Genomic DNA, 12,728 nt, shown 5'->3' with positions numbered 1-12,728 from the left:
ACAAGGCCTGAGACTGCTAGTGAGCCGTGGTGCAATTTCAGACGGTGAAATGGATCCTCTGAGAATTCGCCAATTGAAGAGAGGGACCCTGAATAGTGACCCTGTTGCCATGACAATTAGAGCACACTACCAGGATAAGTTACCCCCTGGGTACATTGCTCTGTTGGAGAGAGTGCGGCGAGAGGAGGCGGATGCCTATGTGAGGGTCAGACGAAGTCCCACTTCAGAGCATACAGAGAAATCCCCTGCTGATGCTAAACTGTTGGAGGAAAACAAGAAGCTTCGCAAAGAGTTGGAGGAGTTAAAAGCTCAACTGTCGGAGAGAGCCAGACCACCCCCAGCTGAGGCTAAGAAAATTCCTAAGTGTTACCGGTGTGGCAAGCTTGGCCACATCCAGCCAAACTGTCCAGTTCCTGATGAAGGTGAAACCCAATCTGCACTGTGTAAAGTACGCCGCAGGCGTAGAAGTTTCTTTGGAAGATGTTACAAGTGCCAAGTGATGGGTCATCAGGCCCGGAATTGTAAGACTTACAAAAATGTTACAGTACAGAAGTCTTATTATGAGCCTTCCATCTGTTAGAGTGACTCCCTTGAAGAGGATAAGGTGTTGAGTCGAGAGAAGACTACTGTGGAGAACCCTATTGGCATGAAGGTGGTCCCTGAAACCTCTGATACCCCCGATAGATCTAAAGGACTGGGTCTGGGTAAGCGCAGGTCTTCATGTAGGGCAAATGTTAGGGTCTCAGGTAACAGTAGTGACACCAACATTATTGACTGTTTTACTGTTCAGGCATGCCAGGGCGTACGGCAAGCGAGGTCGTTGCCGGTTTGTCCAAGGGGAGAATGTAGGGGACAGGAAGAATACTTCCCCTGTTTGTCTTCCAGTGACATCATCCAGCCCAGTTGCATGCTGGATAGTGACCCGATTGGCTGGGAACCCCAGTGCATCCTGGGGAGAAAGGGTGTGCCTGACTTTGGAGCCAAAAGCACAGGGTTTCCCAGGAAGAGAGCTGAGAGAGCCAGCGTGAGTAGCTGTAAGACTGTGAGGTGCAGAGAAGAAGCTGCTGAATCTGGGGAGATTGAGCCCAGCCTGTCCCCTGCCAAGTTGCTGCAAACTCAGAAGGAGAAAGGTGCCACTAGTGAGACTGATTCTGCTGCAGAGCTGTGTGTGATCTCCAGTGTGAATTCCTCTGAGAGCACCCCGGTGAGTGAGCCACCCAAGGGAGGATACTGGCACGGATACAAGCGTGGGGCCCCATACTGAAGGCAGCTGTTAACCCTTTACCTGCTACGAGAGAGCTGCTGCCAACATTCAAAAGGGAGAGGTACTTTTGGGGAATAAGGTAGCGCTACCTGGGGAGTAAGAGCTCTGGGGAAGGGACAATCATTTGACCTGTGTTATTATTAACCCCTTCAGGAGGATTGGGACTGTGATATCTACCAAGGACTGTGATATCTACCAAGGACTGTGTGAAGCAACAGTTAAGCACCTAATAGTGGTTTAGGGAGTGTCCCACGTGTCCCCAGTGTAGGAGTGCAGAGTGTATTAGTTGCCCAAGTGTTTACTTTTTGTTTATATAAAGTTTATATTGGTTCAAATTGCAAACTGTGTGTTTTATTATTCCTAGTGTAACCCCCTGAGGTGTCTTCCTCAGTGTTCACTAGGTGGAGGCACTGCGCTGTAATTCCCAGTTCCCAGTACTTTTCAATGCAAAAGGGACTCAGGGCCCCTGGATTGCCAAGGGTAAGTGGTGATTTAAAGAGACAGTAACCAAATTAGTGTTACATACAGATTGTTCTCTGGCCCTCTGATATTTATCTTCTATTCTTTCCATTCCATTTTTTCAAGACTGCTTCCTGGTTGCTATAGTAATTTACCCTCAGAAACCTGATAACATTTACTTTTCTAGCCTGACAACTGCAACAGTAAAAAACAAAACAAAACAGGAATAACAACTTTAAACCCACATTCTGTGCACCTATTAAACATTCCATTGAGATGAATCATAGACTAAGTAAGTTAAGTGCAAGTTTTGCCTACAAAACTCTTTGTTCTTAACCACAGAAAAAACATGCAAATCAAGGTTTTAAAAAAAAAAAAAAAATGATATTTTCAATAATGCAGTTTTCACCAATAAAGATATTTCACATACATTGCTAACTACGTTACAGTTTATGTGGAATAATCCACAAAATAAAAATAATTTTCTGTTCCCTTATTATTTACTCTCACATCCTACCCCATCTCTTGTGTCTAATACCCAATACAGTGACTCCAGTAATATCTTTTATTTACAAGGGAATATTTGTTTGTATTTTGGCCATTTTTTTCTGCTGACGTGTTTTATTAACCCTCTGATTTGTTAATATGCTACCTGGTGGACTTTTAGGGGCAGATTCATCAACGGTTGAATTTCGACCGAAGACGTTTTCGATCGAATTGGTCTGTTTTCATTCGATTTCGAGTTGTTCAATCATACGATTAAATCGAATGATTCGAACAATTTCACCAATAAAAAAAACTTTGACTTCTCAAACTTTACCCAAAGACTCCATATAGGTTATAGGAGGACCCCCTTAGGCTAAAACAGCAACTCGGAAGTTCAGGACCTTCTCTGCTTGCTGCTTTCCCGACCAGTGCCATTAGATCCGGTAGTGTTTTTGCTGGGCAAACCCCTGCCACGGATTCACAAGAGTGGACAAGCACTTGTTAATCAAATACTGACCGCCACCCGATTAGCCATTGCTGCTAAATGGAAAACCCGGACGATTCCCACAATGACTGAGATTATTAACAGGGTGAACAGCAACAGGTCTTTCGAGGCTAACATAGCCCACATCCAACATACCACAGACCGTTTTCTCAAAATTTGGTCCATATGGGACCTTCGAGGTATGGCACCCGCCCTGCCCCACTAAGATCTTCTGAGACCATCCCTGAGCTCACTCACATGTCCTTCCTGTTGCTCCTCACACCCGCTCTGCTGCTATAGCCTGAACTTGAACTCGTACTGCCCTAACTTGAACCCTTGATGTTGTACCTTCTACTTGATAACTTTTTCTTTTGCCTGTTGTTTATGCTACTGTAAACAATGTCTCGCCTTCCCCCCGGGACTTGCGAGCATTATTTTGCTTATTGACATAGATCTGGTTGTTGGCCATATCGGCCCTAGCTTTTGGTGTTTTTCTTAAAGATACACTGTATTAATATGCTACTGATGTCTATCTTGATGTTTTCAGCTTTGTATAACTTTTAAAACCTGTCAATAAAAATATAAGTTACAAAAAAAAAAAAAAAAAAAGCAACTCGGCAGGTTTAAGGTGGCGAATAGTCTAAGTCGCAGTTTTTAAAGAGACAGTACTTCGATATTCGAATAGTCTAATTTTTTAATTTAAATCAAATTTTGGCCTATTCGATAGACGAAGTCCCCAAAAATTAGGGATGCACCGAATCCACTAGTTTGGATTCGGCCGAACCTCCGAATCATTCATGAAAGTTTCAGCCGAATACCGAACCGTATCCGGATCCTAATTTGCATTTGTAAATTAGGGGTGGGAAGGGAAAACCAATTTTTACCTTCTTGGTTTTTGACAAAAAGTGATGCGATTTCCCTACCCGTCCCTAATTTGCATAGGCCGAATCCGAATCCTGCTGAAAAAGGCCGAATCCTGGCTGAATCCCAAACCGAATCCTGGATTCGGTGCATCCCTACCAAAAATTACTTTGAAATTCACATTTTTTTTAATTAGAATTTTCCCTTTGACCCATGATAAATCTGCCCCTTAGTGAAGTAAAAATAAACTTTATTATAACAATAGAAAATGTTCATTCATTATCAGCTCGAATAAGAGCACTACATGAAATTGATAGGACAGTATTATGGTGGGCTAGCTATTCATGGCCATATCCCTGTGATCTCAGCGTTAGTAGTGTCAGAATATTAACCCTGGCTGCCTTGTAACCCTTAATAAATTATGAAGTTATTTTCAGAGGTAGCTAGCAATAAAAGTCACAAGAGTTTCTTCTCCTTTTTGTTTCCTTGACCAAGTACTAAATAGAGAGCTCTAAGAGTGTTAAGAAAGTGCAGCAATGCAGAAAGAAAAAGAAAGAAGAAAATAAAATCAAAACAGCCTACACCAATGATGTATACTAATCCGATTTCTTAACAGACTGTTTACAAACGCGAGCCGAGAGCTCTGCAAATGCCTCTGGGTAACATGGGATCATATGAGATAGGCAAAGATAATTTACTCACCACCGGCTATCAGGAACCGTATCCATAATATGAAGAGGAGTATATTCATTTTCAAGTTTTGGTTGAGAGTCTTGTTTTCCATTAATATAGGAACGAAAAAAAGGTTTTTCATTGTTGATTTGTTAAGCCGTAGTAGATAATCAAAACTGAAAGTGAATCTGTATTTTTGTATTACAAAGGGTAACATATATTATTGGTCCCTGTGACAAAGCAAATAGGGACACCTCAGTAAAATTGTTAGGGCCTTTACTGTGATAGGATAGATCCAAAATCGGACTGTGCTGAAATTAAATACAGTGTCAGAACACCTACACCTACTGTAGATGTTCTGAGAGGCAAAAGGGCCGTTCTTCTATTCCAACACCCTTATATAGATTATATGACTGGGACCTGCCCCTTTGCTTGAAATTTCCCAAGGGATTCACACACATGGTTGCTGCCATCTAGCGACTTAAAGTTATACTGAAATATTCCTTTGAAAATGCATAGGAACATGTCAGTATTACTAAAAATGAATTATAAGCCTGGGAACTGGAGTTCTGACTGAACCAGAGCTGCCCACTGCTTTCAATGGCAGCTACGTTTACAAATAACTTTAAAATGATTGAACTTTTTTTAAATGAATGTGTATTGGTTTACAATTACAAAATGCTGCACCAGCTAAAAGTTAAATACAGTATGTTGTTTATTTACAGAGAGCACTTCCAGTAGATTTATGCCTCCACCTTCCACAATGTGAATCTCTCTTCAAGCACGCACATGTCTAATTGTAAATGGTCCGATTGGAGAAAACCTCGGGAGGAGGATGTGGGGGGAACAGAGACAGGAGAAAAGAGGTTTTATAGAAAGCTGAAAAAATGTGCTTGAAGGGAGATTCAAATTTAAGGTAGCATACCTCCCAACATTTCGGAAATAAAAAGAGGGACACAATTTTTTGACCATGCCCATTTTTGGCCACACCCCCTAATTACCATGTTCATTTGACAGGTTATTAAAGTTTGAACATATTTCTGTGTGTTTTCTTAGTTATTACAATTTTACTAATAAAGGTAAATTGCCCTTTAAGCTGTGAGTCTAACTTCTCCCAAGGGACCTGTTATCTTATATTGTTACAAATACTTATTTACTTATCTCAAAATTGTTACAAAAGTATCTTATCTGCTGCTGTGGCTGTTATGGGTTTTCTGCCAAAAGCCGTTTAAGTAAGAAACTTTGTTTCTTTTTCTGCAAGTTCAGTGCAGAGAAAATCTGCGGGTTGAGCTCTCAAAAGTGGAACTGTCCCGCTGAAAATGAGACAGTTGGGAGATATGAGGTAGAGGAAGGAGGCAAAAACACTAAGGGACAGATTTACTAAGGTTCGAGTGAATTTTCGAAGTTCAAAAAGTTCAAATTTCTAAGTAATTTTTTGGATACTTCGACCATCGAATAGGCTACTACGAGTAAAAATCGTTCGACTATTCGACCATTCGATAATCGAAGTACTGTCTCTTTAAAAAAACTTCAACTTCAATACTTCGCCAAATTAAACCTGCCGAAGTGCTATGTTAGCCTATGGGGACCTTCTACAACATTTTTCTAAGTCTTTACACATCTGATAAAAATCGTTCTCTGTACGCTAATATCGTTCCAATCGATCGATTCGAACGATTTAATCATTCGATCGAACGATTTTTATTTGACGGCAGGATTGCCAAATTTGCTTAAAAAACTTAAAATTCGAATTCAAAGTTTTTTAATATTTCCAAGTTTTTTGTACTTCGAAATTCGACCCTTGATAAATCTGCCCCAAAATCAAAATCCCAAAATCTGTAGCATATAATAACCGGTCCGTCATCAATAAGAACTATTAATAAGGATATATAGTTTACAATGTATTCATAGTTCTTGTGTATTGTACTTTAATTCAGTTTACGCTGCATGCAGCTTTTGAACATGGGCAGCCATACATGGGCAGATTTAATCTGCTGGTTCAGACTGAGTTGGCAACTTATCTGCCTATGTTTGGGTGCCTCCACACGAGGGTCCACAAAACTGGGTGCCCTAGAACAGCTAGAACAGTGTAATTCTCAAGATAAGTTACAGGAATTGTGCTTTATAATGCACACAACTGGATGGGGGTACTTTATGGCTGTCAAATTGAACAATTAGCCAGCCCCAGGGTTAGGCACTATGGTATGAACAATGGATCAACAGTGGCCCATCTACGATGTACAAGTAGATAACACCATGCTACTGTGGATTTGCACTGGTAAGCTTTTTGAGCTAGTGGCTATGGACTTTGTGACCGTTCATGGGGCCAGCTGGACTGCAGTTCACTGACCCGAGCCACATCCTAAGTTGAAATGTTCCTGGCTCTCTCATTTATGGTGGGCTGGAGTGTGGTCTGGTTTCAGTGTGTGTCCCCTGAAGATTTTTTTTTTTTGCAGGGGGGTGCAGAACTGATGCGGTACCATTATACTTTGTTTTTTTATTGATCATTTTTCGAAGTTTTCAGAAGTGGTCCCTTGTAAGGATCAAACAGCACAAAAAATGGCACACTTGATCTGGACATGTCATAAAGCCGGATGCCCTCAGCGGTCCCTGCCAGATCAGGGCCAAAATTTTAATTTCAACTGGTCTTCAAACTTTGTAAATTCCAAGGTCCCGTACCACCCATTTCAATCTACTAAGGATTTTGGAGGAAGAGTATCATGAGAGATTGCCAGATGTTTTAAAGTGGTATGGGCTTGTAATAACATGGTGCATGCCACCGTGTGGTACACCCCTGTCTTGCAGTTGTTTGCCTGACTGCATTTGGTTTTTTGATGCCCCCTGGAATGCAGCCCCAAATCGTGGGTGTGGGTGCTGGGAATATGGCTGCAGGAGTCCTGGAATTTTGTATTACAGGAGACTCCCAAAAAGCTGACCCAGCACCTCTGCAGGCCAGGGGATCAGGTGCTGGTGCACAATCTGAAGGTTCAAATTCTTGCCACATTGGGAACCTCTGTGTGGCAGTAGCACAACCACACCAGAATGTCCAGGTCTATCTGGTGGAGACAGAGTGAGATTAAGCAAAGTGCAAGTGCCTGCAGCAGGAACAGTTGCAACTGTGTGTATTTCATCCTGCTTGTACTTATTTTTGCCAAATGACAGGCACCAACCTTGCCACCCAAACAGCCACATTCATTTTCTCTAAAAGTGCATATAATGCTGCTTTCTTTCCCTGCTGTATTTGTCTGTGGATGCCATATTGGATTGCTACAAAGCCTCTCGGAGTGACCGACATTTTCTTCTGTGCTTCTCCGAGGCCAGAGATGACGAGTGCATTATTTGAATTTTCTCATCTCAAGCATTTTTTTTTTACACAAGAAACACAAGGAAAAAAAATCATGGTGAAGAAAGATCTGTTGACTCCAATGCATTTGTCAAAATTTGCATGAAATTTCATCATTTTGGTTTGGCGGAATGGGGCAGTTTCACTTTTTATATTTCTTTATATTATCCAAGGAAGAGGTACAATTTAATTTATCTATAGTTGCTGGAGAGAGCAAAGAATTTGAATACATCATGAGAATATTAACAGTTGTGAATTGCTTCAATAGTAAATCTTTAATTGCAGTCACACAATAATGCGAGTGGTGTGGTTAAATTTGGTGGGTCACTCTGGGAACAGTCTAGTGCAAAATGGTTAGTGGGTATTTCTGGCACAATGAATGAGGAAATACACAATGAATAAGCTTCTGGCTGAAGCATCCCAGTAGGTGCGGCTGTTGAAATGCCCATGGGGCAAATATGTTTGTGCCAACAGAGATCCAGAAGATTGCATACTTTCTAGCGTGGTGATTCTCCTCCAGAATGGTAACTGTGTCTACTATTTAGTTGACTTTTTCTAACTTTAACTTAAAGGACCAGTAACATTAAAAAAAAATAATAATTTTTTTTTGTATATAACGAAAAAAAAGCACCATGGAATGTACTTGTAAGATTGAGAGTGTGTGTGTGGTTGGGCTTAATACAAAGTTAATTTTTGCTGCTGCACAGTTATTACCAATTCTATTCACTATTCACTTGCCATTCTGGGACAAGGGATCTCTTTTAGACCATTCTAGAACAGGCATCCTTCATGCCAGGGCTAGTTGTCAATCTTATGTAGCGCTTTAGTGAATTAAGTGCACCTTACTCTACTATAAGCTCCACTCCCAATAAATGTGCTCTGGATGAGCTTGTGGAGTGAAGAAATCCTGATATACACATGGGCAACCCTCTGCAGAGGCTCCTATAGGGTACACCCGGGAAGGCCAAGTTTCCTTGAATGGCTCATCAGGGATCCAGTATAGAAACCAGACCTTTCCCTTTTCCATTGAGGAAACACACTGGGTAACATACTCAAACCCATCGAATAGCAGGTAGTCCATAAGAGCATGATGTACACTGTCTATGGGGCAGCACCCAGGTATGCCATCAACTACAAAGGCCTGACAAGGCTCCACATTCTTCAACCGGGCCCACAGATACATAGCAGAAGGGGTTATTGCGACTATTTTCTCCTTCACGGGAGACTGAGCTGGCAGGCTTGCATAAACACAGGCGCAGCCGTCAGGCAATCCATGTGCAAAAATCATGGAGGGCCCTTCACCATCCTCAGGGAGCTCATTTTCCACTTGCCACAATAGCCAAACAATGTCCAGAATCCCTGAAGGGGCACGGGCTATGAATCTGTACCCTACAAATCTTGGCAACATATTTAAGGGCCATGCAGCTAGGTACACAGGAGCGAGTGGGTGAACTTCATCTATCACCACCGCTCGGCGAGGGTTAATGCCTTCTTTGATAGCCAGGCATATACTGCATCAGAAGTTATCAATCCTGGGATAACTAAGGGGGAATGGCCCTTCATTTCTTTGGGCAGTATTGTAGGCATTTTCACTGCAAGCGCAGTACTAAACTGTGATTTCACCAAAATGTTTTTGTGTGAGAGAAGAAGCACAGAAGTCTCCTGCCTCTTTCCTGGCCTTTTTTTTCTATTGAGTCCGCACATGCAGCACCTCTCACACTAGGCTGCAGTACTGTGTTACAGTTTTACCCTGTACGTGCCCCACGTTATGCGCCAAAATGTAGCGCTATAGTGAATTGAGTGCACCTTACTCTACTATAAGCTCCACTCCCAATAAATGTGCTCCGGATGAGACCTTAAAATCTTAGGGAGTAAGCCCTCACAGCGGTGTGGAGTAAGGGTGTAGTGCAACTGTAACTGTATTCAGGGTACAAATAAATGGGCGCCAGTGGTTCTTATAACTTAAATATTGAACAGATTTATTGGACATATACAATCCTCAGCGGAGTGTACATAAAAGAGAACATGCAGGATCATACATCAACATTGGATAGGCATAATACTCACAGCACCTTGGTCAATATAAGTTCCCTCATGAATGAGAACAATGTATGCAGCCTTGAGGAGGTACACCCAGCTTTCAGCCTTTTCCCTAAGTGGAACCTGAGGGGAATACTCTACCCTAGGTCTGTACACTTAGTCCCTACTTCTGGGCAATTAGTACCCAGGATCTTAATCCCACTAACAATCCTTGAAGGAGCCTCAAGCTGCTCAACTAAATATCCTGACTGTCTGTCACTCCTAGAGTGACCTATAAGGGTGAGCAGCCTATACTAGCTAGACTTGACCTGTCTAGGTTCCACTCGAGCTCTGCCTGCCTGCTCAGACTAGAGCCAGCACAAGATGGACACTGAAAGCATGGCTTCAGAGGGTACTGGTCACTGTGGGAAACAACAAGGAGCACAGACTAAAGCAGAAATAGGAAACAGTTACCCCTCCTAACTGTATTTTAGGACCCGGTTAGGTGGCTATAACAATAGGGAAAACTGCCTGCTAAATAATACTGGGATGGCTATTTTACACATCCCTTCACTGAGCACTAGATTTTCCATCCGGTCCTTGGAGCAGAAAGCAGCAGATCGGCAAGCTTTTCACTAATGAGGACTAAGGGGCTCTCGCTTGCAGAAATTACCCTAAAAATGTATTTTCTAATTATTTATAACATTTGTATGTCAGTCTTACAACAGTCATGGGATTTTATCTGTTTATATACTGAACATTTGTAATTTGCAATTGCTATTTTTATGGATTGCTTTTAATCCTGGACTGTCCAACTATTTGCATTTAGTGGCGCCAGTCTTATCAAATGTTTAAGAGCCAGACACTGTATAATTTATAATGATCATGTCACTCAAAGATGTCTATAGAGCCCTTTTTATTTATAAAATGTAAATATCTGCAAAATATTTACTGGGGCTGCATTTTTATGTAGCTTAAAAGAAAGATGTCAGGCCACTGACTGATTATCAGGTGAGACTGAGCTGGAATGATATGATTGGTAGAAAGCAGGTATGTGTATCAAGAAGCATTCAAGAATAAGTGTTTGTGATCTTTAGATTTTTTTAGCAATAACACCATTCACTGAACAGGTTTCAATGTATTGTTTTCAGACATCATTTTGGAAAATTACTAATGAAAAAATAAACTGTTACTAAGTCAGCATATTTTACAAAAAGATTTTGATGTTACCCCTTAAAATGAACAGCACCATACATTGTAAAAAAAACCATTAGGAATCATTTCCATACAGCCAGACTGAAGTCCAAGAGAACTTTTTGTGCTACCATCTGGTGTCTGTCTGCACTTTGGATCTAACACCAGATAAAAATAATCCAAGGCATCATGGTGCAGCACTTGTGGGCACAATACAGCCCTGTCCTTCAAGAACATTCTTCTTCCATGTGCTTCTCATAACTATAAGAAAATGTTTGTGGAGAGAATGCAGATCTTTGTGTTGACTTTGTGTTGATGCAATTTTTATGTGCAGGGCAGGAACATATATGCAATCCAGGCACACTTGTCTTGCAGGCAGCATTGTATTAATGGGGATAATGCAGATTTGTGTTCCATTTTGAAGAGCAGAGGCCTTTGTGTGCCTTTGCAGAATGCAAAGTTCAGGAAACACATATGATTGTGTTAATGATCCCTGTTGTGTTGCTGAGTAATTCTCCAGTAATATAGATCTATGTTATCAATCAGAAATGTAGGTGGGTCGGCACACAGTAAAGAATCTGTTCGGGGGGATGTACAGCCGAGATTAACCACCTAGAGACATGTTTTTCCTTTAGCAATACAGATATGGGATCCTTTATCAGGACACCCATTATCTAGAAAGCTCAGAACAGGTATAACAGGTCCCATACCTGTGCTATACTCTTGAGTATCCAGTACAATGGAATTGCAGAATCTCCTTGATTTGATGATCATGTGATTTTTGGGGCAAATGGATGGCACACTGAAGCTCAGCAGCAATGAACACCCCGAGGATTTTTGTTGTATACTTTGCCACAATATCCTGATGGCTTCCTCTCCAATATTCTGAAATGAGGCAATGTTATTGGTCAGCTGTTTTTCAAGTCATTCAGATGATCAGGCCAAAGTAGGTGATTTTTGGGTCAGCAAATTAAAGCTCAACACATCTGAAAAACTACTATGGACTGTATATCTTTTACATTTTGGCAGAATGCCCAACTGATTATTTACCTGATAGTATGAAACAGTATAATCTGATTGGTCAGTTGGGCAGGTGTGTGGTCAGGGGCGATCCTGGCCCATCGGCTGCCTGAGGCAGCAGCAGTTGCTGCTGCCCCCCCTCCCTCAGAAATTCGCTCTTAAAGTACCAGGAGCAGCATTTTTGCTGCCCCTGGTACATAGAGGGGCGCTGCCGCCTGAGGCGACAGCCTCAACTTGCCTCATTGGCGAAGCACCCCTGTGTGTGGTTCTGACAGAAGTCAGAATAAAGCTCACCACATTTATAAGTATGATGTATATGCTTTGCCCTTCTTCTTGCTGTTAAGTAACTCTCCTATACTTTGGAACGGCAACATCTAATTGCTCCAATGGGCAGATATGTGATTTTGGGGTAAACAGACATCATAATTAAGCTAAGTTTGTAAGAAATCCCTATGGGATTCTGAAATGCTAATGTTCTGTTAAATTGACTGATCATTGCTGGTGGGGGAAACAATTGTTTGTGAACAAAAACGGTTGCTGGCCTTCCTTTTGGATTCCCTAAAACGTTAAAACCTGTTCATTGTATGCAGGGGCCCAATTGTAGATAACAGATAAGTACTACTATAGTTTATGTAAACAAGCTGCTGTGTAGCCATGGGGACAGCCATTCAAGCACAGGATACACAGTAGATAACAGATCAGTACTCAGGCCTGGATTTAGGGAAAGGCCCCCTAGGCCCGGGCCTAGGGCGGCAAGATGTTAGGGGCGGCAAGAAGGCGCCCCATAACATCTTGTGTAAATCGGCTGCTCCTGATAGATCCGGCTGGCTTTAGGACCGCTCCTCCAGCCTATCTCCCGCTGTGGCTCCGCCCCCTCCCACTCCTCTCTGTGCTCGTCCTGCTGCTGCCTCTGCTGTGCTGCGTGT

The 12,728-nt window shown here is 42.0% G+C and overlaps 2 protein-coding genes across 3 annotated transcripts in view; both read right to left on the bottom strand.

The window, feature by feature from the left end:
- LOC108699380 (CD48 antigen) overlaps nt 1-4,608 on the bottom strand; it is a 33,839-nt gene extending 29,231 nt beyond the window's left edge. For both annotated transcript variants that reach the window (XM_018231417.2, XM_041573529.1), the window contains exon 1: nt 4,257-4,608. In XM_018231417.2, the coding sequence (XP_018086906.1) occupies nt 4,257-4,443 (187 nt within the window). In that variant the 5' untranslated portion in view covers nt 4,444-4,608. The remainder of the gene's footprint in view (nt 1-4,256) is intronic.
- XB5762037.L (uncharacterized XB5762037 L homeolog) overlaps nt 1-12,728 on the bottom strand; it is a gene marked incomplete at its 5' end in the record, with an annotated part of 583,381 nt that overhangs the window by 349,075 nt on the left and 221,578 nt on the right.

The sequence above is a fragment of the Xenopus laevis genome, chromosome 8L (assembly GCF_017654675.1).
Source record: "Xenopus laevis strain J_2021 chromosome 8L, Xenopus_laevis_v10.1, whole genome shotgun sequence".
Lineage (NCBI taxonomy): Eukaryota > Metazoa > Chordata > Amphibia > Anura > Pipidae > Xenopus > Xenopus laevis.
This window is presented reverse-complemented; position numbering and strand designations above follow the sequence as displayed.